Raw genomic sequence first — 25,516 nt, forward strand, 5'->3', positions numbered from 1 at the left:
TAGATTTATTTATTCTATCTAGAGATCACTGTTCCGTACGAAGATACTGTCTCGACGCTGGAATTGCCCCTGTAGGAGTGAGTTTGGAAAAATTCTTTTCCTCAAAATCTTCACGACTGATCGGGAACTGTCCTTTTTTTATGAATCCTAGGTCTCGCTGCGTGGACAATGTTTTCCAAAGCTGCGCTGTACAAGTTCAAGCCATCGTAATGACATTCTCTTTTTTTTCCACTCCTGCAGATACTTCTCCGTATGCCATCCTTTGCTTCCTGGATCTCGGTTGAGGCGCTGACTGGCATGGGGACTGCCTCGCGCTGTACGATTTCTGCCAATGTCGTTTCCATTGCCTCTATCAGGGTATACTTGCTTTGAACAGATCGAGCCTAATAACGATCTTTATACAAAGGTATTGATTACCATATATATTCTCTAGTTTTAAGGTCTGACCCTATTCTCTGAAATAGTACAACGATGACAGCTCTGATTATACCCTATGCAATCCATACCACTCTAGCATTGCTTTACGGCACTCGGACCTCCTCCGCGGTTGCAAAAAAAAATCGTCGGTGCTAATATAGCGTCCCGTGTGTCCATGTTCTTCTGAGTTATAAATTCCATCAGTAGCTGCAGTTCGTTCGCTTCGCTTGCCTGATAAGTTCAGACAATGACCTCCCCCCTCTTCAGACCTCAAGCTTCAATCGTTAAGGGAGGACGTTATTTCACGTGCATGGCTACATGACAACAGTATACATGACTCATGTTCCCAAAGGCAAAGCAGGTACTATATACACTTCGCTCGTTCCTGACACCTCAAACGATCCGAACCACGGAAATGAACGTCGCTGGGATCAAAACCATTGTTCTCCCCGGTTCTTTCTTACGAAACTCAGAAAAAGGTGATCAGTGGTGTCGGAAATACACGGGTTAAGACCATAACTGATATGATCAGCTCCAGAGCTGCACACCTTTCGTTCCCATTCTTGTCCCATTACTATATAGTGCCTACTGCTACCGATGCGCCTCTTAGGCGCCGTGCAACCATCAAATAATAGCCAAACCTCCCCCAAAACTGCTGTCGAAGCAACATTCTTACTCCGCCTACATTATCTTTATCCATCGTGGATGCGATCATTAGTCCTGCCGGAGTCACTATAAACCTTCGCAGATACGAGAGATGCGAAGAACCCACATTCATGCTGTGGTAACGAAACGCAGCCCCACAGATGATAATAGCACGTCGTCTCGGCGTCGCTCGTGACGAGTCTATTGCACACCACACGGGTTTATCCAGCATCTGCGTGAAAACTGCTTCACGACAGGTCTATCGAATACTGCGCGGTCTGTTCCTGAGAAAGGAGTATTTCGGAGTCGAATGCTTCAAGCCTACCAGTCTCAAAGATACACGTTCTTGCTTCGCCTCGCCATTTATATGTCGTCCTGGACTCCTGGCAGAGTAAGCAGAAATCCAGGGACAAAATAGATTTCTGTCTCCCTGTTACCTGGCTCCCCGCGTACAGTGCTATTATCGTCCGCATAAAAACGAGATCACCTCTCCTTTTTGCTCTTCTCAAACAACATTGAATTCCCGCCATCTTCCTTTTGTTTTCCTTCCTCGGGTGTTTCATTTCATCCTCCGCTGGTTCCTGCAATATAATCAATGTTTACTACACCGATTCATGAGCTGCATCAGGTAAACAGATCCTCGACTGTTGGCTCTCATATATTAATCCACCCACTAAGGAATAACCCGAGCCGAAGTATACAGTATTAAAGTGGAAAGGATCTCGCCGAACATCTCATAATCCTCTTCGACCACTCTCCTCACCAATGCCTGACATCTCAAACTCCTCCCGCGAGACTGTCGTCCGCACACCGACCACTGCTACTCCCCAAGACCATATCAAGCGGGATCGGCTGGGTATCTTCGAGATTGTGTACGAGAAAGAGGGATCCTTCTTGCCTTCTCGAGACACTGTCGTGTCGGTGGTAAAAAGCATTCTGGAGAACTGGCCATTTGCCCTTCGCCTCTTCAAAGATGTCTATTCCGCTGCACCGAGCACGTTCCTGTTCTACCTTACTGCAAGCTTATGGTTGGGTATCCTGCCGGCAGTAACGATTTGTATCGTCAAAGTGGGGCTCAGCATCGTAAGATGTCACTTTTTATTCTTCTCTTCGCAGTTCATGCGACCATTTAGATCGAGACATGGATGACATCCGGGTTTTCCAGCTCGGATACTATGGTAGAGGACTTGAGATACGTTGTGTTGTATTGGTTATCGTCTGCCTTAGTATCAGCTGTGGCTAGACGTTTCATGTGAGTCTTTATTGTTAAGCAGTACTACTTGTGCTGAAAATATCATAGCACGGAGAATGAACGAGTCCTGGACTCGGCGACCAAGTTGCTTCTCTATCCTCAGTTCGCTAAAAGTTCGTGCTCCATTGGCCACGTCATTTATTCATTATCCTCATCATGCTGTCACAGAGAGCTTGGCTTTGGATCTGGATACTGCACTTGGTATAATTAACTCTCGTTATACAGATGCCCTTACTCACACTTTCTAGGTGGTAACTGCTTCCCCAACCCCGGAGAATTTCACCGAGCGTACTGCAAGGCATGGGAAACATTGCGTGCCATCATTCTTCAGCTACGGTACTTCATTAGCATTCTCCTTCAAGTCTGCGTTATGATCATCGTCCTTCGTGGATCTTTGCGTCTGGATATGGTTATAACATTTGTCTCCTGCGTTCTGGCTATCGTTCTGTTCAAACCCATCAACAAGTTTGGAGGCGCAGGTGAGTAATTTCAGTGACGAAGGAGGTGGCGCTTACATGCTTGTTTCAGGATATGCATACTGGACGAAGAATCCCCACTACGACCGTTTAATAGGACTCCATCAAATGATCTTTAATCCTTGGATCTATCGTGATTCTATCATCAAGACCGTTCCAGAAGGCTACATATATCAAGGTCAGCTTTGTCTCCCACACAGGCGCCCTTTTTCTAAATCAATGATGTTTTGACAGAATACAAGAAAGAGATCGAGGCCTTAGGTGCACAGAAGTACAGTGAAGCAGACTTCGCCTCGACGACGAGCGTCCCCCCTCCATGGTACTGGGAGTTTGCGAGCACAGTTCTTGTAGAATACTTCCCAGTACGCTTCATATGCTTTCCTGGGACGAAATACTGAAATAAATCATATTTCATAGGCCTTGTGTTCTCTTGGGTTGTTCTGGATTCCTCTGACGCCGTCTCTTTTGTCTGAAGCCGTGCTTCTTCAAGCGGCTTCGATGAACCTGAGGAAGAGCGTCGAATACATGAAGTTGTATCGATCCAGATCCTTTGTTGCTTTTATTGCAGAAGGCTAAGCTATGCTACCGAGATCTGCACATCTCTTCGCCTATCGAGAAGTCGTTCAGTAACGGTATGAGTATCTCTTTCCAGTGAGTCGAATGTCGTCTTTATTTCTAAATGTTAAACTATTTCAATATCCAGGAGCGTATCGTTGGTATACCCTGGCAACAAGAAAGCTCTTGACAACGTTTCCTTCGATGTATCTCCAGGACAGCTCATCGTTATCGTCGGCGCCAACGGCAGCGGAAAGTCTAGCCTTTTGAACCTGCTGCCTCGTTTGAGGAATCCTACTACCGGGGGTATACTCATTGACGGGAGACCCATACAAGACTATGACCTAACTTCTCTTCGTTCTTCCATCACCGTTCTTTCACAGGAAGACGTTCTCTATCCTCTATCCTATGGCGATAACTTTCTCATGACTCTGGGTAACTCTGCATCTCTTCTGACGGACAAAAAGCGCCGCATCGATATGCTTGAAAAGGCAGCTACTATGGGTGGATCGGCCGGAATTATCCACGCACAAAAGGAGGGCTTCGATTCTCTCTACACCCCCAATAACGAAGCTTTCGAATGTTCATCTCATGTCTCTATCATGGGTGGCGGGCACAAATTTCCTTCGTCGGCAGCGATACACGTACAGGAGCAGGAACATCCTCCACGGAAGCCTACAAAGCTGTCAGGAGGCGAGACTCAACGAGTCCTTGCGTACGTTTCTTCCCGTTTCAGTTGCTCTTGAGTTTTGACAAAGTCGTTTCAGGTCCCGGGCCTGTATGAAGCTATTGAATGGAGGCGTCAGGCTCCTGATAGCGGACGAAGCAACTTCGGCGATGGATCCTGTCGCTGAGCGTGCTCTGCTGAACGGTTTCTTGGTACATGGTAAAGCCATGACGATGATCTTTGTAACGCACAGATTTTCACATCTCGTCAAGCGTGCCGATCAGATTTTGTGAGTATTCAATCAATGGAATCTCTGATAACGAGAACGTTGCTGACATCTGCTATAGGTGCTTGGATGAAGGGAAGATTGTGGAACGTGGAACTCATGCTGAGTTGATGGCTATCAAAGGACAGTATGCCCAACTGTATAGCGCACAAGCAGAGGCGTACCAATAAGTTCCCAAATATACGGGTTTTCGGATCATTTTCTCATCCTTTCGGTGGAATTCTTAGTGTAACGGTGTGTTACATGTCTATGCTCGCTATGTCATAGGCCTTCTATCGATGAGATTGAGTCTGTCACTGAGCAGTTTTGATAAACGCCTTCCTGTAAACATGTGCACCACGACATCGTGCTGGTAGCTTTAGAGCATCGATAATATCACGAGCGGATCCGCTTTGATTAGCATTCGGCGTGTGATGGACCCTTTAGTCTGATTCCCCATTCGGGCTACTTGTTCAAACTCAAGACGCCAAAGTTTCAACTCAGCATCAAGGCTAGGCTTCTTGTTTACACGTCAGGGATTTTTCAATTCCGACGTGGGTCCATTATCCCATGGGGCTGCTTAATGGGTGTCCTATGATGCCGTGCACTACGGACTAGATATCATTCGGTAAATCTACCTACTCCCGGTGTTTGTTCGAGTACAAGTCTAATACTTAGTGCATGCCTCTTGTAGTGGCATTTGCCTCAATCTTTCGAGTATATCGGAGAGTCGGTAGTTCCGACACATAGACAAATTTGTCCCCAACACAGATGAGAAACCGTGCGTGCCTTCTCCGCCTCTAGATAGGCCTCCCTTGACGCATCAGGCTTTTCCGACGTCCCTATGAATGAACGTTCTGAAGAACATCTTCTAATTACCACACTTTCATGAACGTACACCAAGGCTCTCCGAGCTCAATCTCGTCCTCGTCCTTATCTCCGCTCCGATAATCCTCGATGCCCACAAACTTGTCTCATTCCACTTTATTCTCGTCATACACCTAGTTATCAAATACGCATTCCTCTTGCAGAGCCACAAGTGATGGCGGCAAGGTACCTGGTATCCACGCCTTGATTGCATCGTTCGATAAGAAGTCATTAATAGAAGCGAACTCCATTGTAAACTCAAAAAGCGTCCTGCCGTTGAGCTCCCAGACGTAAAATTTCCCGGAACAGAGGAAGATCATGAGGTCATCGTAGAACATGATGCATTTGACGGTGCTGCGAGGAATATCATAAATTCCTTCTAGCTCAACGTTGAAGAAGATACGCCCATCCGGGGACCGTAGAAGAAATATTCGGTTGGCTGAGAAATGCTCCCAGTATCATCGCCTGCCTGTAGGCAGCTTGCTCTGGTCAAGGAGGAAATGGCGCGCGCCAGACACTGCAGGAATCTGTCTAATTCAAGGCAGCGGCTTCGCTTTACCAGTTCAAAGGGTATCCTGGATTATCCAATTGACTAGCATTTGATGGCCATCACATTCGAGTGGCATTATCCGAGTCCTGTACCAAGTACGTCCCCCCTGTCCACGTTGTTTTACAATGCGGAATGTAGTCAGTTTTTCCTGTATATTGCCATCACAGGCTCCCTCTCATCAGGTGAAATTGAAAAGTCGATGTGAATCATTTCACCTTCTAGGATCGATTTTCTCCCGTTGACATAACCATCGTTAAACCATACATTTCCCGTGTTATCTATAAACCTGGCTGTAAAATGTGCATTTCCAAAATATATGACACCGGCTAATGTGTAACCCACATCTTCTCCGTTTACATTCAACGTAAAATAAATGTCCGGTGTGGTAGACGATCCTTCAATGTACACAGGAATTATATCAGGGGATATGTGATAATGCTCTATTTTGCACGTGGAGGATCCACATTCGGTACATGTTATTCTCAACGGATATTGCTGAGTCGAAGACAAATACTGCGATATAGTTTGCTTAATCTGCGTCCTCGAAGGAGTGATGCCGCAGGAATAATATCTGATACACAATCACGAACGGCATCAGGCATATCGGCATCGACATCCGACCTCGCCACGACAGAGTCTATCTCGTCACCGGAAACGTCACCAATAGACATGGAAGCATGTCGTACGGGAGCGGACGACCTACTCTGGCGAGAACTGTTCGACGCAACATATACGAAAGTCAGCATACGACACAAACCCAACAAATATAACCATGCACGTAATAGACACCGGTGGCAACAACTCTTTGGGAGCATGATAAGAACGAGTGGAACAAACATTGCTACTAGCGCAGAGGATCGAAATTCATACAAGAAAGCAGACAGTCAAAGACAGGACGTACCCCGCAGAGCGAGCACTCTGAATAGACAATTGAACAGGCCTTCGATATCATCAGCACGCATACCAAGGAAGAAGAAGTAGACCACACCTATCGAGGGTGGCGGACCTTCTGACAGGCATAGGCTTGACCCTTTTTGCGAGGGGACAGAGTTGTTTCGGGAACCTTGTCGACGGGAGGCGCAACTTCAACAGCATTGAGAAGTTCTACTGAGGGGGACCTCTCTTTTATTTTGCGAGAACGTCTAGTCACAAAAGAAAAGGAACAATTATTAACAGTGGAGAAGGGCAGTGAACAGGAATGTTCGCTACGTAGGACGAGGAGGCATATCGAGAGAAAGTACAGAAATGACAAGCACGAGGATAATAAAGCATGATAGGGCGAAAAAGACACGGGGTGAGGATATCCATCCCCACAATCGAATGGCCCATTAAGAAGGGACACACAGTGGGTGATCAAGAGGACAGGTTGCCAAAAATAAAAATGATACCTTCGCACAAACATGTGATGTAGATGTGTAATCAATCACATGATACATACTGACAGACAGAGAAGCGCGAAAATTCGACCCACAAAGACGAACCGGTTCTTCTTTACACACATGAACGATCACGCCAACGGTGCACAGGCGAAAGGCGAAAATGAAGATCTGAACGGGACAGTTCAAGTCGCAACCAAGCGTGGTCGCTCGTAACCATAACCAGAGAACAATCCAAACCCAACAAAAAGACTTGTAGAATGAACGAATTCTACAACATGGATAAAGCAAGTACGTGCATACATTTCCAAGGTTTACAATGTTTCTGATACAGAAAATAAGGAGAAGCACTGGAAATATACACGGCAGAAAGTGCCCAAAAAAACGAGTACCATCTTTGTGCAATAACCAAGGTATCAACAATACGTACCATAAAACAGGTATTCAATATGAACTAAAACATGCAGAACCAGTCCATGCAGAAAGTATCACTCGAAGACGATGGAATAGGTCACGTTGAAGAGGCTCTGTGTGCGCCAAGCTAGAAATGCACTAGCGTATATAACACTAACACACCCACACTCACACTCACACACACACAAACCCTCAGTAGTTCAGGGGTGATGTGCGATACAAGCACACAATAGCAGTAGTATTGAAAGAATCCTTGCACGTTACAATATAATATAGCGCACTTAGCAATATAATACTCTTCTAAGTCCAAATGCTTTTGGAACAGGAGGTGAGCGACAGAATTGCTCGGCCTCAAGGCAAAAGTATTATTTTGCAAGCCCCCAAATGTTCTACAAGAACGTATAACCCTCAAAATATGTCGCACGCAACACACAAGTGTCCACAACATTTCACAATACACTTAACATGACTTAAAGCCTTGCACTCCAAGCAGAAAACACTTCAAAACCCGTTCGTAGATCCACAGGGTTCTAACCTATGCGATCCAGAGATACACAAACACAGAAAACATGTCCACAAGCCACAGGGTTTGAACCTATGCCACTTGGGAATAAACCAAAAAAACCTCAGAGATTACTGACAAGCCAAAGGGTTTGAACCTCTGCCACTTGCAATAACTCAGAATTCACAAACAAGTTCCAAAAACACAAATGCACATTCAAGTTATCACAATACAATATTCTCTAAGTAGAGCGCAATCAATTACTGTACTTTACTTGAACAAATCAAGTGTGCTCGAGCAAGGCATGCCTCGCGAGCTCTCAAAGTGTTCAAAATAATTCTAAGTTCAATAATATTCTCTTGCTCGAAGCTTCAAATAAAATCCTTTCGTCGTACACTAAGCACGCTGCTTCGTAGTACAATTGCAGGGGTCTGAAAACTTGCTAACTACCTGTAACTACCACTCTTATATTTACTGTTAACTATATGAAATGTAAATACTGAAAATAGACAATGCTCCACCTCGGACTCCCTTCTCTTGCGTGCCATGTCAGCTGTAGTGATAGTAATCATTATTTTACTCAGCACTCCATGTTGGCGTGCGTGCTACCACTGTTTTCTCCACTTGGCAAGGCCTAGCCTCGTCGTGCCATGTGGCATGTGTCTTCTTATTGGCTCCGCAGATTTAATTACAGTGCCACGCAACTTATCTAGTGAGCGAGTTTTATTTTATTGGTTGCCGCGCAACCATTTCTAGTTTAATATTTCATATGGGCAGCGGGTTTTATTTCTCTCCAGCCGAGAACTCCTTAGAGTATTTGGACTTGTTGATTCTTCATTCAGGATGATGTTTCTCGGTGATTGCCAGATCGGCAGGGTTCGCGCGTCATAGATCAATGTAGTGTGAAGCACCTTCAATATATTATCTTCAGTGAATTTAATTGAGTGATACACTGCAGAGGAGGGCACAGAGTGTGTGTATAAGCACTGAGACTGCACACTTAAATGACACAAGTGTGCCGTTCTAAGTCTAAGCCATGCGCTCTACTCATATTATTTTTATTATAGTGCTTTCTGCCTCAGTGTGTAGCGCTCTATGCCTTACATGCACTCTAATATTATTCATGGGGCACACACATGTTTGCATTCCTAGAATTCGCAAAATTACATGTGTGAACATGTTGCACACGTGTCAACGTATGGTGCATACTCAAGAGTACAAACGAAGGGAAGGAGATTCACCGCTAACAGGATCATATGCGGCCTAGACCTACTCCCCCTGTTCAAAGTTCCAAAGTGAGTACAAGTTGGTCAGATTAAAAGCAGAAGGGTTCGGTCACTGACAAGGTCAAGGTCATTATCGGACAAGCCAAGCACGCTATCGCAAAAAATAACAATTACAGGATTAGGGTCAAGATATTTTGAGGAGGTGATGGAGGAACCGAAAGAGGTGAGCCTGACGGTGGAAAGGGAGTTCAAGCAAGAGGCGCTAGAACAATGGAGACCAACCACGTACCACAGTTTCGACACAATGGAGTCTACCAACCGATACTTCAGGAGAATTATAGAGGGAGAAAGTGAGGAGGTAATGCCGATATTGAAGGAAGTAGATCCCAATGGAGCACTGCAGCAACTCATATGACCAGGCTTGGTTCACACTGAAGAGAATGTAGTATGCTACTTCAGGAGCAACTGTAGATGACAGAGGCAAAAGAAGGTGAGAAAAGCAAACACGGAGGTGATGCGAACGACTAAACGATGTCGCATAACACAGATACATCTGAGCAAAACCACAGCTGTTCAGGGCAGGTGACATAGTCGAGGTACAAGTCATGTTGGCTGTCATAAGAGGGAAAAAGAGGACGCACCATATCAAGCCAATCCTGAGGGCGGTGGCTCTTATAGACAGCAACTTCACACAGGTAAGTGACAAGTTATTTAACAGTCAGCCGTCATAATGTTAATCACTTATACCACTCGCATCACCAAATTTATTACAAAAAAATGGAACATATGCACCTACTCTGTCCACACAAAGAAAAAGGTGGCAGTCAGAGCAAAGGTGGCATCTGCAGGAGGCAAAGCAACAATGGAAGGACAAGGGAGTCAAGGTTTTAAGTGCAAGATATATTTTATGGAAGAGGATGAACACGAAGAGATGAGCAATAAAAAAGATGGGAAATGGGTGAAGGGTCAGGGGGAATAGAAGACAAAATAATGTAACTATAATACAAGAGCATGAAAGGTGAACGAGATGAATAGGCAGGTTGAATAAGACGACAGCAGAAGCACAGGAAAGAAAAAGGCAAAGAAATCCCATGAAAATGATGAATGTTGATGAAAATTTCCCACAGATAGCCCAGGGAGAATTGGACGGCAATTCCCATGTTGGACGATCAAAAAAGGGCATCCAGGTTGGTATAAAGACCGAATACCTATATATACATATAGGACTCGGAACTCTCATGTACAAAGATTTCGACTCGATTGCATCATATTGCATCTGGTTCACCAGCACAACCATACCATGCTTTGTCAAAGCAGGGAAATATATCATGTCCCTGTTCACCCAAGTAGCACTCCCATCATCGGTTTACAGCGGTACATATCCTGAAACGAATGTGCGTCAGTTGCATCCATCTCGAGGACACTGAGAAGTCTAACATAAGCTTGGGTATTGCCGCCATATTCATCCATCCAAAGGTGAATATGGCCATCGAGTCTCTATCTTACCTAGGAGAGAGTAATGCTTGGGTCAGAAAGATCTGAAGCGAGTAAATGAAGAATGCAACGAGAGGCACTGAATTGTATATGTGACGAGGACAAGTTGAATTTCATTCCTTGGTCATTGTTTGTGACGGAGGGAATGGTCCTAGCAACAGAACACAAAAGAATCATAGGGCGCTCCATGACACTTCCCTACATCTTTGTGTCCCGGGGAGCTGGTGATTTTTTTGCCTCTAATTCCCCAAGTTTTTCTCCATAACTTGTATTTAGTATTACAAGCTTGGTCCAATTATTCACGTGGCTCAGCATATGTGCCATCATTGAAGAGTATGAGTGTTTGACAAATGATGTGAATTGGGACCAATACAGTTGCAGACTATACGAGAGATAGCAATGCGTCCTAAGAAACTGCCTTGGTTCTTTGTAAGCCACTAACTCTGATCGACTTAGATCGTGCTAAGGTGGCTACTCGCACTTCGGTAGACCACGCTCAACAAGTCAAAGGCGACGTAAGTCGATGGGACAATTTAGTCACGAAGGACGGAGTTCGATGTTAGGTAGAATAAACCTTAGCCGAAGCTGGGGTTTAGACCAGCTGAGGCTCTACTTAAATACACGTTGCGTAGGCTAAAGATAGTGCCGCAGCAACGTCCGATCGAAATCGCAGCATAGAGTAAGCGTGAATACGTAAGAAAAGAAAAAGAAAAGGAAAAAGAAAAGAATAACCGTAACATTACCCCCTCCTCAAGACTCGTTCGTCTCGAATGAGTCCTGACTCTCCTCCCCGCTTCGTGCAGATTCGCTGCAGAAGGACCAAGTGTCGTCATCTTCGTCTTCGTCATCTTCGTCCTTATCCCAATTCTCCGTGACTCGTTGTAGGAAGTCTACATCTGAGTCGTTGTCGCTTGGCGTGTCTTCCACTCTCGATATTCCGTTGGCTTCTTCCGCCGTTACTTCTCGCATCTCCACTGAAGATTGCACATCCGAATGCCTTGGGTTTGTGCATTCGGAGGAACAAACGGTTTCCACGTCGGTGACACATGGAGAGTCCGGATCGTGGTATGGCGTTTTGCCTTCTGGGGGTATCTTGTCGTCCCTTCCGATTGTCCTTCCATGTTTGTCGACCTCCCAGTGGATTTCTTGAAGGCGAGCTTCGTACTCGTTGACGAGTTCTTCTGCGTTCGCCATATTCGATCGTTTTACCCAGGAGTTCTCTTCTCTTGGATATCCTTTCCACTTCACCAGATACTCTGTTATCGCGCGACGGGTGCGTCCGCGGCCAATAGTCTTGTCCCGCTGTTCCACGATCTCTTCGATCTCGTATTCTTCTTCGTCTTCAATCAACTCTGGAGGTGGTCGTTCGGGACGTGGTTGATTAGGAAAGGCGGGGGCCACTGTAGGGCGTCAATAGAGACTCGTTGAAGCGGTTGTGAATTTTCCATTTTACTGGCAATTTCAACTCGTAGGCAGAAGCCCCCTTTTTTGCAATGATAGCGAAGGGTCCGACCCGACGATCCCCGAGTTTCTTGGTTGGCCTGGGAAGGTGAAGATTGGTCGTGTCGAGCCAGACCTTGTCTCCGACTTGGTATTCCACGGCGGGGTCCTTGCGTTTATCATAGGCCTTTTTCATGGACTCTGCCGCTTTTTCCAACGACTTCTTTGCCTCGCCCTGTGCCTTTTCTATCTCTTCCACGAGCTTTCCTGCTGCTGGGACGCTTGTGGTTCGTTGAGGCTTTTTAATGACCTCCCCGTCTCTCCCGAAGATGACTCGATAGGGGGAGTACCCCGTCGCTGAATGTTGTCGATTATTGTGAGTGAAGGCCGCTAACGGTAGCCATTCGCTCCAATCGTCCTGCCTGTCGTTCACGAACATCTTCAAGTACTTCTCAATCTCCTGGTTAACCCTCTCCGTTTGTCCGTCGGTCTGTGGGTGATATGCCGTGGAGGGATTTCCCTCGACATGAAGCATTCGGTAGAACTCCTTCATAAACTTGGATACGAACACGGAGCCTCTATCCGAGATTACTTTCTCGGGCATCACACCATAGGGCACATAGACGTAATCTCTCAAGATTTTGGCGAATCCGAGAGAGGTAAGTTCTTCGGTGCAGGCTATGGGGATGATGGCTTTAGAGAAGCGATCTACGATGACAAGGATGGAGTCGAACCCCTTGGACGTCGGGAGTTTAGTGATCATGTCGACCGAAAGGTGTGTCCAAGGCCGTGTTGGTATCTCGTTTGGGTGAAGGGGAGCCTTCTTTGGACGGCGGTCAACCTTGGTTCGTTGGCAAACCTCGCAACCCTTCACGTATGCCTCCACGTCTCTTCGCATGCGGGGCCACCAGTAATCGCGGAGCACCAGTTCTTTGGTCTTCTCGATCCCTGGGTGCCCTGCGGTGATGTGGTCATGTTTGAGAGCAATGAGTTGCCCTCGTAGATCCCTATCCATCGGCACGTAAATACGTCCATCATACCATAGTAGATCCTGCTCGCGTGATACTCCTTTTTCGTGATTAAGCGAGTCAGAGATCCCCCTGTCCCAGCGGCGGGGGTCGTGCGTAGCCGCTTTGATCCTCTCGTGTAGTTCCTCGGGGGTTGGCATCACCAATGCCCTAAAATGTTCGGCTTTGAGAACCACTATGTCTCGATTGTCCTCCTTTCCTTGATCATGGTCCGCCCTTCGAGATAAGAGGTCGGCCTTACGGTTTTGAGCCCCAGGCTTGTGGTGCAAAGTGAATTGGTATTCCGCCAGTTCCGTAACCCACCGAGCTTGACGTCGGTTAAGCTTCTGGGGCTTGCGGAAATACTGGAGGTTGGAGTGGTCCGTCCAGATTTCAAAGTCCTCCCTGGCTCCCATGAGGTACTGACGCCACTCTTCGAGGGCGATCATAATGGCTAGGAGCTCCTTGTCGTAGATCTCATAGTTCCGTTCTGTAACAGATAGGGCTTTGGAGAGGAAGGCCACGGGTCTCCACTTCTCGTCCTGCCACTGGGAGAGTACTGCCCCCACTGCCCCTTCGCTGGAGTCCGCCTCCACTCGGAATCGTCCTTGGTCGAGCGGGATGGCGAGTACTACGTCCTCCCGGAATAGCTCCTTCAGTTTCCGGAAGGCTTCTTCCTGGGCTTCTCCCCATTTCCACTCTTGTTTGCCGGTAAGCGAGGTAAGCGGGCGTACGTGACGGCTATAATCTCGAATGAATCGTCGGTAGAAGTTGCAAAATCCAAGGAAGGATTGCAGCTCCTGTTTACGACGAGGTACCGGCCAGTCAAGCAGGCCCGCAATCTTGACGGGATCCATGCGGATCTTCCCCTCGCTAATGATAACCCCTAAGTATTCGGTTTCCTCCACCTCGAATTCGCACTTTTCTGCCTTTAGGAACAGTTTATTCTCTCGTAGTATCTGGAGGACTTTTCGTACAATCCTCTTATGCTCCGCCTTGGTCTTGGAGGCAATGAGGATGTCGTCCAAGTATACCGACACTTCACCAGCAGTGATGAGATCTTTGAAGATGTCGTTCATCATCCACTGGAAGGTGGCGGGAGAGTTGGTGAGCCCGAAGAACATGACGAGAGGCTCGTAAAGGCCGCGATTAGTTCGAAAAGCGGCCTTCCATTCGTCTCCCTTCTTGATCCGTACGTTGTTGTAGCCCCACCGGACGTCCAATTTGGTAAAGTACTTGGCCTTTTTCAGCCGGTCCATGAGTTCTCCGATAAGCGGTAATGGATAACGGTTCTTGATGGTCATCTCATTAAGCTTTCGGTAGTCCTGGACAGGTCGTAACTTCCCATCCTTCTTTTTGACGAAGAAGAATGGGGAAGCCATTGGAGATTTCGAGGCCTGAATTCGCCCGGTGGCCAAGTTTTCATCCAGAAACTTGTCCAGTTCCTCCTGTTCCGTCGGATTGAGTGGGTAGACCTTGCAGTCGAGGTTGGCGTTAGCGTTGGGGATTAGCTCAATGGCATGATCCCAGGGTTTACGAGGGGGGAGTTCATCGAAGTTCTCTTTATCGAAGATATCCTTGAAGTCCCGATATTCTTCGGGTACTATTTCCTCGAACGACTTGGCGCCCTTTTTGGCGTTGGCTTGGGCGGCTAGCTCGTTGGCCCTAGTCCCCATGGCTCTGACGTGGAATGCTTCTTCGAAATCAATTACTAAAATAGTGTCTCCTTCCTCGTACTCGTCCCATCGTGCTGACGGGTCGGTGTCGGGCAGGGAAAAGGGGATCTTTCTGCACGTGCACCGGGCTAGTGTGACTGCTCCGGTGTCCCAATCAATGAGCGGGTTATGACGCTGTAACCAGTCATGCCCCAGGAACAAGGGGGTGGAACCGAGGTCGACTACGGCCAGTTCGATCCAGTTCCACGTGGTCTCCTATCCGTAGCCGTACTTCGGCATACTCGGTGATATCCCCTCCCTTGTTGCGGGTGCCGTCGGCATTATAGACCGGAGTGGGTCGGGCCGCTTTCTTCAGGTTGAGATCGTGGGCCCGGGCCCAGGCGCGATCGATTGAGCTCCCGGTAGCTCCGCTGTCAACTAGGGCGGACACAGCGTGGACTTCCCTGGTATCGAGTGTTTCCAACTGTACTTTTATTGAGACGTTCCGCCCCTTCCTTCCTCGTATATACATCGGCGGTTTCTGCAAGTCCTCCATCCACTGCCATTTCTCTCTAGCTTGAGCGGCCGTCTCGGTCTGTTCCTCTAGTTGATAACATAGCTGATCGGTTACCTCCCCGCGTCGTCGCGGGTGTACCCATCCGTTGAGAACGGCGCGCGTCGCCGCATCTCCTCGAGCGATTCGTAAGGCCCGACGGGTCCATAGAATACCATGGGGCTCATAGTACATGGCCGCAAACGCCTTTTTGTCGTCGGCATTCGCGGTGGGGGACACGGCGGGGGACGATGGTTTCCTAGGGGTCACGACCGGTATGTCGGACCGTAGGTAGGCTTCTTCGTCTTCGACTTCTTCCAACGAAACCGAATGAGTCTTGCTTCGAGGCGGCATTTGGTCACCGGGCCGAAGAGGGCCCCTCGGCGGCACTTGGTCACCTTCCGTCGAAGTGGTGGAGGAGGGCGCTCTGCCCTTTCTTCGGCCCTGGCCTCGGGCGCTTGTGCTCGGCGTTGTAACCTCCACTGTCGATCCGTTCCTTACGCTCCTCCTGGACCCGGCGGTACTTCGGGTTACCCTTCGCGGACGCACGCATGTCGGCTCCTCCTCGGGGTCTGCACTGTTTGCCGCAGCATTGTCCTTGGCTACTAGGGGCAGGTGGTCCTCCGGATTCACGGCCTCAGCTGCTTTTCCGACGCCTCCCGCTGGAACAGACGGCCCTGGGGACGCAGGCCCAGCGAGCTGGGTTGTCGACCTTTCTCCCACTCCGGGGTGACCTCCCTTCGTCAAGGGTGCAGTCTGGACTCGACCTAGGGGGTTCTGCCCTCGAGGGGCTTTCCCTATGCGGTCGGCCGGGGGTTCCTGAGCTCGTACAGCCCCTAGGGGTTCAGTACCAGGCGCAGACCGCGCCGAGTGGCGGGAATCCCCTCCTACGCCATCGGGGTTTTGCGATTCCTCTTCCTTAGCTTCTTCAACTGGTAGCACGGCGAAAAAATTGATATATTGTTCGTAAGGGGTACCTACATACGTAGTATGAGTCCGGCTAGTAGTACATGAGTGCGCACCAGTAGAAACTAAGTCCTTGGCCGACGCCGTCGAATCGCTTATTTCGACGCCGGCTTGTCTTTTGACGACTTCTCCTCGTCCTTGACCTCTTCAATCTTCGAGTCCTTCCCGTTCTCTTCCTTCACGGCTTCTTCGAGTAATTGGCGGAGGCGAGCGACGTTGGGTTTCTTGCGAGGTGGGAGTTTGACGGGAAGCCACTTGGACTTGTCGTCAGGGCATTTGTGCTTCGGGGTCCACCCAGTGTTCCCACACTTGAAGCACCGCTTGTCGGATCGCAATTTGTCGATCTCCATCGGCTGCCCTGCTCCACCGTACGTGGTTCCCGTGGCGTCCTTCTTATCGCCCCCGGAACCCGATCCCTTCGATGATTGTTGATTGCCTCTACCCGAACCGCCTTGGTTCGAGGAGGACTTACTGCCCAAGCCCTGGGCTACCCCGTATCGATAGTTTGCGTCGATGCGCAATACTCGCGCCTTCCACTGGGCATAGGTTGTGGGGCGCTCATTGTCCCCATGCATAACCGTGTTGCGCACCGTCGTCCTTATTGCCGCTTCTACCGCTTCGAACATCTGTTTTTCGTCTCCGAACTCCTCGCACTTGTGGGCCAGCCGCTCGAACTTCGCGAAGAATTCGACTGCGGATTTGAAATCCGCTTGCCGGATCTTCTTCCATTCGGACTTCCAGATGGTCAATTCTGCTACCTCGCGGAACTCGCGTCGAAGATCCTCGGAGAATTCCGCCCATGTGGGGAACCTCCAGTGACCTTGCGGGTCCCGATATCGGTAGTATTGGTCCACCCACCATTGTTGCGCGTCCCCACGTAGATACCCCTGGGCGAATGTAATGCGGTAGGGGTTGTGCCCCTGATCGTTCATAGAGTAATACATGGGGAATACTGCGAAGTAAACTTCGCAGTGATGGAGGAATCGCGTAAGGTCCGAGGAAACCCCAGTAAAGTACTCGGGTTGAGTTACCAATTTGGGTTTAACGTCGTTCCATGGATTATTGACGGCTCCTGGCGCAAGTTGCCAGGGAGGAATTGGATCTGGGGGAGACGGTACGTGCGGCGGTACTGGTGCTTTAGGCGGTCGCGAGACCGATCGTAGGTTTCGATTTTCCCCCGGGGGAGGGTATCCCGTGGGGTCCGGGTATGGTGGCTGTCTTGGCGGAAGGGGAGGCACCGTAGACCCCTTTCCCTTGTCTTGAGCGGACGGCCCAGCGCCTGGGTCGTCCATGTCGTCATCGTCCCCACCTGCTCCCCCAAAGAAGCCTTCGGGGAAGAAGTTCGACGGGTCTGTCGGGTGCGGCATTGGCTGCGGCCTCTTGTACGGCTCGCACCCCTGCTGCGGCGTGGTGGGGTTCACCAGATTCCAGACGGTAGCCGCCCGGTACCAGGTTTCTACTTCGAGGATGTTCTTCATCAGATATACATCCCCCATTTGTTTCGCGTGGCGGTAATCCTCTCCCGCCTCGGAGAAGAGCCACTGCGGGTCTCTCTCCATGTCCTCCATCATGATTTCGTATAGTCCGTGCCAGGGTAATAGTTCGAAGATGCCTGGCCTAGGCACTGGCCCCTGAAGAAGGACCTGCCTCACCGCCGCCATTACCGTCGGCTCCAGAGCCTGGTTTGGGGGTCGGCTTGGCATCCTCAGCCTCCTTCCTCTCTCGGGCGATTCGGTCCAACTCCTTGTTTCTTCTCCACCGACCGATGTCTGAGTCCTCGTTGGAGATCTCTTCTTGATATACTCTCCAAGCTCGGGCTCGGGCCTCGAGGTCTGCTCCAGCTCTCCGGGCGTACCCGGTGTAGCGAACGGCAGCGGCTCGTACCCGGTTGTCGACTTCGGCGGGAGTGGCGTCGGGCTCAAGGGGTAAGTCCCAAAAGCCGTTGGGCCCGTAGAGGGCGTCCTCTTCGGCACGTCGGATGCGTGCATCATGCGCTCGGCCTCGGTCCATTCTGGTCTGGACCTCTGGGGACTCCCTGGCAGCTCGAGAGAGTCCGAGGGACTCGACGTACGTGTGATAAAGGAGGGGCCACGGACGCTGGGATGCAGGGACGGGGTCGGCGAAGGCTCGCGACGGGACGGACGGTTCCCAGTCGGAGACTCCGGCGAGGCGCTCGGCGGCGGTAACTGCCCCAAGTTCTTCGGCGTCGAGGTCTGGGAACTCGCTCCAAAGCTCCCCACTCGTCGGCTCGTGCGAGGAGACGGGGGAAGGGAGTATTGGGGCCTCAGGGACCTCAGAGATCGGGTCGGGCTCTCCTCTGGTCGGGACTCCGGCCACAGGAGTTTCTTCCCCGTCGTCGGCATAGACCCAACTGGTGTTGGGGTACCAGGCGACTGGGGGTCCTCTATGGGTTGGCCTGGTCCTTGGAACAGGCTGTGGGTGAGCTGGACGGGTGGTAGCTGCGGAGGCTCCGAGGCCAAGCTCTCCGGGGTCTTCGTAGAAATCGTCTCTGTTTCCTCTTGCAATCCTTGCGCGGTCTCTCGCATCATCGGCTGCAATCCTTCTGTTGCGGACCTCCTCCCAAGTGCCTTGATGTCCCCACCCTGAGTGGGTCCTCTCGCTGGTGGAGTCTCTGGTATTGGCGGCATCTTCCTCCTCCGAGTAGAGGTCGTTGAGGAGGTCGCTGAGTCGGGTTCTTTCCCACTCGGTGAGCTCGTCCCCTTCGAACTCGGTATCAGGGCTTTCTTCGCCCTCGACCAGATGCCTGGTGCCTTGTCTTCGGACTCCGTCGGCGCTTGACTCGCCTTGGACTGGAGAGACGTCGAAGAGGCCTGGTAGGGGCGTGTCTCCTCGCTCGAGGAGTACCCGCCCGGTATCTGCGATGTCGTCGGATTCGGTTGGTGCGCTGGAGGCGCTTCTGTAGGAGTCGGTGCTCGACTCTGAGGATCGCGAGCTGTGTCGCGACGATGTGTAGAGGGATCCTCCAGGTCTCTCGGATCCGTTGGATTCGACATCTCCTATTGTCTGCTGGGATGCCGATGGGATATCGATTACCGGAGGTGGATAAGCTGGGGCGCTGGGAATGTAGTGGATGGGAAGTTGAGCGCGGATTTGTCTCCGCTGGCAACAACGGCGAAGTCGGTACAAAGTAATGGACAAGAAAAAGAGTATAAAAGTTGCGAAGACGGCGAGAGTGGATTCTGACCAGGGCATTCGTCAGGGGATCTATTCGTGGCGTAGGTCGACGATTGACCATGCAAGCTGGTACACTGCAAGGATGGTGAGAACAATGAGAAGCGCGATAATCAAGCTGAGGTCGGTCTCGTAGTTGGAACCGTTCATCAACGAGATTTCGCAAGTTTCGTCGGGAGGAGTGCTCGTTACTATTAACAGCAAAACTGTTAAAATAGAGGCGAGCTGAAGGGCGAGAATAAAGGGTTTCGTGTTGGGGTACGTGGTGTCCTAAAAGAGACGGGGATATACCGAGTACAGGGCAGCTAGTAAGCTTGCTAGCAACACTGCCGGTATTCCGAGCGCGATTAGGAGGAAAGTTAAGTATACAGTCAAGAAGACTGCGAGGAGTAGGTCGTCGTAGAAGATGGATTCAACAATCAACCGAGTTACTAACAGCAGAAGGAGTAGCCGAGGGGGTATTAGCCACAAGGCTAGTGCGACGAGGTAGTGTATCGGATGAATGGTGACGGTGAGTGCTTTTCCGTTGGTCCACTCGCTGTACGTTGACAAGCGCTAGGTTGTCCACACGAACGTAGGCGATGACCGCTCTGGTCAAGCAAGGTAATTTCTCGTAAAGAAGTTGGGCAGCACTCTTTCTCAGAAGTGACGCTGAGCAACGTAGAACGAGCTTCGGCTAAATGTAAGCCACTAACTCTGATCGACTTAGATCGTGCTAAGGTGGCTACTCGCACTTCGGTAGACCACGCTCAACAAGTCAAAGGCGACGTAAGTCGATGGGACAATTTAGTCACGAAGGACGGAGTTCGATGTTAGGTAGAATAAACCTTAGCCGAAGCTGGGGTTTAGACCAGCTGAGGCTCTACTTAAATACACGTTGCGTAGGCTAAAGATAGTGCCGCAGCAACGTCCGATCGAAATCGCAGCATAGAGTAAGCGTGAATACGTAAGAAAAGAAAAAGAAAAGGAAAAAGAAAAGAATAACCGTAACATTCTTGATGTGTTGCTACCTGAACAAAAAGGATTGGTAAGCAAGGAAAAGAAGAAAAATATTAGGCCTACTGAACTCACGAATATGATGAATTGGCATCTGCTCAAAACTTCAGCATCACAGGAATGAGCTGAGACGACGTCAGTGTACGGACTTCATGGAAAAATTAATCAGCCATACCGCTGTGACTGCTTTCCCTCCGTAGCTTTCAGGTTAGGAACTGACTGACTGAAAGTCTTTACATCTTGTAAATATAAGAGCCTCACTGCATCATGATGGGTCGTTGATAATGAGTATGCACTATGCAACTGTAGCCAGCTTTAATTGACTAAAAGAAACAGTTGACACACCTAAAGTCTTTGAATCCATCATTGATCATCAAGGCAACCAGTTCTCTCAGCTTTACAGAATCAAACAGCCACGTCCACTATTATGCCCCTCAAATGCGGTGCGCTTAGCATGTGACATGTGACATGTGAAGGCTCATCCAGTTCCATCTCACAGCCCTGTCTCTCACGGTACAAAAGTCACGATACTTGAGAAATAACTGGAAGGAGCACAGATAAGCGATGGGGGGAAGCAAGCGGTAGACATAGACATACCTCCAAAACATTAAGGCGCCGTACCTCCAGTGATGTCTACGTCCATGCCCTCCATCTCTTTCTCATAGGTATCCCCAATGAGTGTTTTCTTCCACGGTATGCATGAATGCCTCCATCGTTACTTCCTGGGCTTCAATGTCACAACAGAAAACAGGCAAGCAGTTGCAGAAATATTAACTGACATAAAAAAAGCGACAGTAGTCTCATGCCTTACTCTGGTGCACATTGCAACCATCCATGCTTATCTGCACGAGCCTTCTCAGGCCTCCGTTTTGGTGCCGGCTCTAATCATTGGTATTAAAGCGATGCAGAATCCAGATGCTCATCACTCGGCACCCTTCGAACCACCGGCTGATGATTACGAACTCTAAGCGGAGACTTGTTCATGCAGTGAGTGCATCACATTGTTCAGTTGCAATCTGTATGCTATGGCTACCCCGAGGCTCTGCATACTAGTTGGACAAAAGTGATCAGCACAAGTAGCAAATGGGCACCAACGGCCTAAGCTCGCAGCACGATACCCTTAATTTTTACATCCATTCGTTGAGATGGTAGCATAGAAGCCACTTCGCTGCCCCTTCCTGCCAGACTCTGAAAATAAGGGTGATTTAAGTTCAAGGACTTCAGAAGGTCTTCCATGAATTTTTTCGTGGATATATGTGCCGTAAAAATGAGATATAAGGCTGATTGTCACTGGGGTCGTCGTGGTCAAGACAAGAAAAATGTTGACAACAACTGCAAACAGACCCATCACGTCGGTGGCATTGTAGGTTCATTCCAAGCCCCTTTCACTTTGGCTCTGTTTATGTTTGTCATGGATATTTTCGGGCAAGCCGTCATGAAGGGGCTTGCCACAGAGTGACACGATCGAAGGGGTTGTCGTCGAGCCTCCACCACCTTCCCTGACACTCCTTGTATCTCAGTCTGAGTGTGAAAGCTCTCCATCTTAGCTTGATGCATAATATCACACACTCTTTATATCCCAATTTCAAGTAATTATCAAGATAACATGCTCGGAAGCTTGGTCCAAACTGCTGGACAACCACTCTTTGTTCACAAGGCTCTTACTCCTTTCACCACATGGTAAGTCCCAAATTTCGGCCTGAAACACAATGCTTGGAGCTCAAAAAACATTTCTAGCTCCAATTTTCCTGGTTTCTTTGTTTGCTTCAAGCTCAGCGACACATCACATCGATGCCTCCTACCACCCCACCCTGGCCTCAGCACCCCAATCCATCTTCCACCCTACCTAGGACCCCGGGGACACCTCGACGTTGCAAATACCCTCAAACAAATCGTTTACAGGGCATAAAGATGAAAATGCCGAAGAATCTCAACATAGATGCCATCAAATCACGTCTCAAGCAGAGGTTCAAGCTGTCATATCATCCGGATGATTGGCAGGCCCATCTCATACGCAGAATACTGCAGGGATATGACAGTATCTTCTGTGCAGGTACTGGCTATGGCAAGAGTTTGATTTTCGAAGGTTTGGCAGCTTTGGGAGGGAAAGGGAAGCTGGTGATGGTGATATCCCCACTTAAGGCTCTTGAGCGGGACCAGGTATGTTCTTGTGGTTGATTATGGGTATTCCTTTCATGGAGAATGTATCATAGGTCAAACAAGCAACACAGAAAGGCCTAGATGCATTTGCCATCAATGAAGACACTTACAAGACCACGAAACTCTGGGTGCCTTGGAAGTCTTCTCCAGTTACAATCTCAGTCTCCTCACCTGTTGTCCGGGGTAGATTCTGATGTCTATAACAGTTGGGAGATGCAGCAAAGGTGTGCAAAATGCCCCAGAGAAATGGAGCTGCCTCCTTATACTTTGCCGCTATGCTCTCCGGCTTGAGAAGCTCCCAAATCTTTTCCATGGTAAGATCACTGAGCTTGATTCGAAGATTGCCATCATTGATGAGTTTATTGCTCTCCTCCAGTACTATTTCCTTTGTGCATCCCAGGATTACCATGTCATGAAGCCAGCGACAAGACTTGGGGTAGTTTTTGTGCCATAGCCAGAAGATCATTGCAGGAGGAAACCGTGTATCATCTGTGGTACCCATGGATGAATATGCCATAAATTTCCCAACTCTTTGCTTGACAATTATGAGCTTGCTGGAGAAGATGAATTCAAGGAGATTGGCGAGACTGAGCGTCAAGAATATCAAGAGTGAGAACACAAGGTGACACTTCTTTTCCATTGAGAATTGTGAGGCAGGACCAAGTCTGTCCTGCCAGAAGTCATTGTCATATTGTAGGGAATCCGCACTGGCCATGGAGTGTCACTGAGCGGGTAGTGTACCTTGTCTCAGACATGTCACACAATGTGACATGGAACAAGAAAGGGCCATCTTATCCTTGACTGGTCATTTAAAAGTGCCAACCTTCATCTGGTATCATTTTTATTGGTAGAATGTGTTTAATGGATCCCAGATGTGCTCCCTTCGAGAGGATTGTTCTTCAGGATCCTTCCATTTTTTTCTATTGCTTTATGAAGGTCAGCAGTCCAAACAGGCTTGTGACATGGAAAGCCAGGCATTTGCGGGTGCTGCATTGACTACGACTGCAGGAAAAATTGGTCTAGTGCATACTTCACACTATTATATACATATTGTATCTATATATCAAGGCTGGAAGGCACGAGTTTGATTAACTAGGTGAGATTGAATGACCCTATGGTTTCTGATCACTTTGCAGCAAGCCCCTCATGCAAGGTTGCCGGCACAGCATGGAGCAGGCTTGCTCCGAACCTAGTGGCATTGTTTTACCAAGATGGCCGAAACTCATCTGCGGGCTGTTACATGCCTTCTTTTCATTACCGCAAGGCTGCTGTGGTCTCGGTCCCCATAGTGTGTCGCTTTAACCCTTTACACTTCACATTTGCCATGAGCCGGGGCATCCTGGCTCAGAACAAACTTGGAGGCCACAAGTATAAAGCCGGCTTACTAGAGTCTAGGATATAATATGAAAAATAATCAAGGTGGAAAACAAGAGAACTTATTCAGAAATATGAAGCATTCATTGCTTATAGGTAACATGATTGGCAAGAACTCATCAATGCTTGTGCAGCTCTAGCCTTCTTCACCTCTTCTTTCCATCTCTTAACCTCATCGTAATAATTATCTGGCATCTCACCCACCTCCCTTTCCACAAAAGGGGTCAATTCAGTATATGTCTGACAAGCCGGACTGCCCCATTGCCTCGCCAAATCCAAAAAGGCATCCAGCGTTGGATATGTATCAATGAATTCCAGGAGTATTTCCATTTCAAAGTTGTACATGAAATATCGGGTGCCGATCCTGATGACAGCTTTGTCCGACAGACCATGGATCATGATGACATAGATTTCACCAGAGATATGATGAAGAAGTTCAATGTCAACACTTGCAGAGATTTGGCCATTGACAGGGGGGAATAGATGCCTGCTTGATGGAAAATTCTCCCAATCGTTGTGCCAGGTTCGAGGCAGTCAGTCAGAAGGGCCTTTGTACAGATGGGGATTCAGGACAGAGAAATCCATTTCTAGCTGGGTCTATGAATGAATGTGAGTATGATATAGGTGAGATTATCATCTCAACTTACTGCCATTGTTAGGAAGATGTAGCTGGAGTGATAGAACAAAAGGCACCATAGGAGCTTCAGCTTGAATAAGATTTATAGACCTATGATACAGATCAGTGTCTAATACATGACTTAGATGGGTCTGAAGCTATTTTACCCATGATTTAGCTCGATTTAGAGATGGTAGGCTCAGCGCATGATGGACCCTTTAATCTGATTCCTAGGGATCTGCACCGTATCCGTATATGGTTACGACTGTTAAATTTATGGGTTGACTCGTACCGTCACCATATGGGCTGAAACTGTTGACAGTATGGGTTGTAACCATACCCATCAACCGTATTTCTGGCGATGCCAAGCGACTCCAAGAAATTTTCAGACCAAAGTCATTCTGGATACACAAATAAGGTCAGTATCCGTCGGATCACAGCAAATTTTAGGCAGAAATACCTATATTGAGCAAACCCATACTAGACCTGTATTTTTTCTGGATTCCAAATCTCTATATGGTATGGTTATGGTACCCATATAAACCATCCCATAATTCCATAAATATGGGTACGGTGCGGATCCCTACTGATTCCACATTCAGGCTAAATTCAAGACGCTAAAGTTTCAACTCAGCATCAAGCCTGGGCTTCATGTTTACAGCATGACAGGGATTTTCAATTCCAACATGGGTTCATTATCCCATGGGGCTGCTTAATTAATAATACTAGGTGTCCTGTAAAGGATCTACCACAGGAAGGGTCTTCAACCCAGAAATGAGTATGAATCGGGCATATATTGCCAGAAGAGAGTGAGTCAAAGACATGACATGGTGGTAGAAATCCTAGATAAA

The 25,516-nt window shown here is 48.7% G+C and overlaps 4 protein-coding genes across 4 annotated transcripts; 2 read left to right on the forward strand and 2 right to left on the reverse strand.

Moving 5' to 3' along the window:
* The first annotated feature begins 1,354 nt into the window (after positions 1-1,354).
* On the forward strand, positions 1,355-4,660 carry EV420DRAFT_1592853 (P-loop containing nucleoside triphosphate hydrolase protein). Its single transcript, XM_060474943.1, is given in 13 exon segments — positions 1,355-1,690; positions 1,741-2,145; positions 2,196-2,314; positions 2,363-2,427; positions 2,483-2,515; positions 2,563-2,793; positions 2,843-2,968; positions 3,025-3,152; positions 3,208-3,342; positions 3,362-3,441; positions 3,494-4,060; positions 4,113-4,301; positions 4,360-4,660. 12 exon segments carry the CDS (start codon positions 1,828-1,830, stop codon positions 4,466-4,468), a joined length of 2,100 nt encoding a protein of 699 aa, XP_060322014.1. The 5' UTR covers positions 1,355-1,690; positions 1,741-1,827; the 3' UTR covers positions 4,469-4,660.
* Positions 4,661-5,832: 1,172 nt separating this feature from the next.
* EV420DRAFT_1281670 (uncharacterized protein) lies at positions 5,833-6,030 on the reverse strand (the record flags this gene model as incomplete). Its single annotated transcript, XM_060468276.1, has 1 exon — positions 5,833-6,030. A coding segment is annotated over one exon (198 nt), but the record flags the coding sequence as incomplete, so codon positions are not given.
* Positions 6,031-9,363: 3,333 nt separating this feature from the next.
* On the forward strand, positions 9,364-9,627 carry EV420DRAFT_1281668 (uncharacterized protein; the record flags this gene model as incomplete). Its single annotated transcript, XM_060468275.1, has 1 exon — positions 9,364-9,627. A coding segment is annotated over one exon (264 nt), but the record flags the coding sequence as incomplete, so codon positions are not given.
* A 13,025-nt stretch (positions 9,628-22,652) lies between these two features.
* EV420DRAFT_1653113 (uncharacterized protein) lies at positions 22,653-23,390 on the reverse strand (the record flags this gene model as incomplete). Its single annotated transcript, XM_060478708.1, has 2 exons — positions 22,653-22,752; positions 22,786-23,390. 2 exons carry the CDS (start codon positions 23,388-23,390, stop codon positions 22,653-22,655), a joined length of 705 nt encoding a protein of 234 aa, XP_060322017.1.
* Positions 23,391-25,516: the final 2,126 nt, after the last annotated feature.

Source organism: Desarmillaria tabescens (assembly GCF_030435595.1).
Source record: "Desarmillaria tabescens strain CCBAS 213 chromosome Unknown EV420scaffold_147, whole genome shotgun sequence".
NCBI lineage: Eukaryota > Fungi > Basidiomycota > Agaricomycetes > Agaricales > Physalacriaceae > Desarmillaria > Desarmillaria tabescens.

Excerpts from the sequence above, each read along its gene's own strand:
- EV420DRAFT_1592853 (XM_060474943.1), top strand. The coding sequence starts at position 1,828 with ATGCCTGACATCTCAAACTCCTCCCGCGAGACTGTCGTCCGCACACCG. Across the intron at positions 2,794-2,842 it reads CAACAAGTTTGGAGGCGCAG|GATATGCATACTGGACGAAG; the intron begins GTGAGTAATTTC and ends TGCTTGTTTCAG. Across the intron at positions 3,153-3,207 it reads TTCTTGTAGAATACTTCCCA|GCCTTGTGTTCTCTTGGGTT; the intron begins GTACGCTTCATA and ends CATATTTCATAG.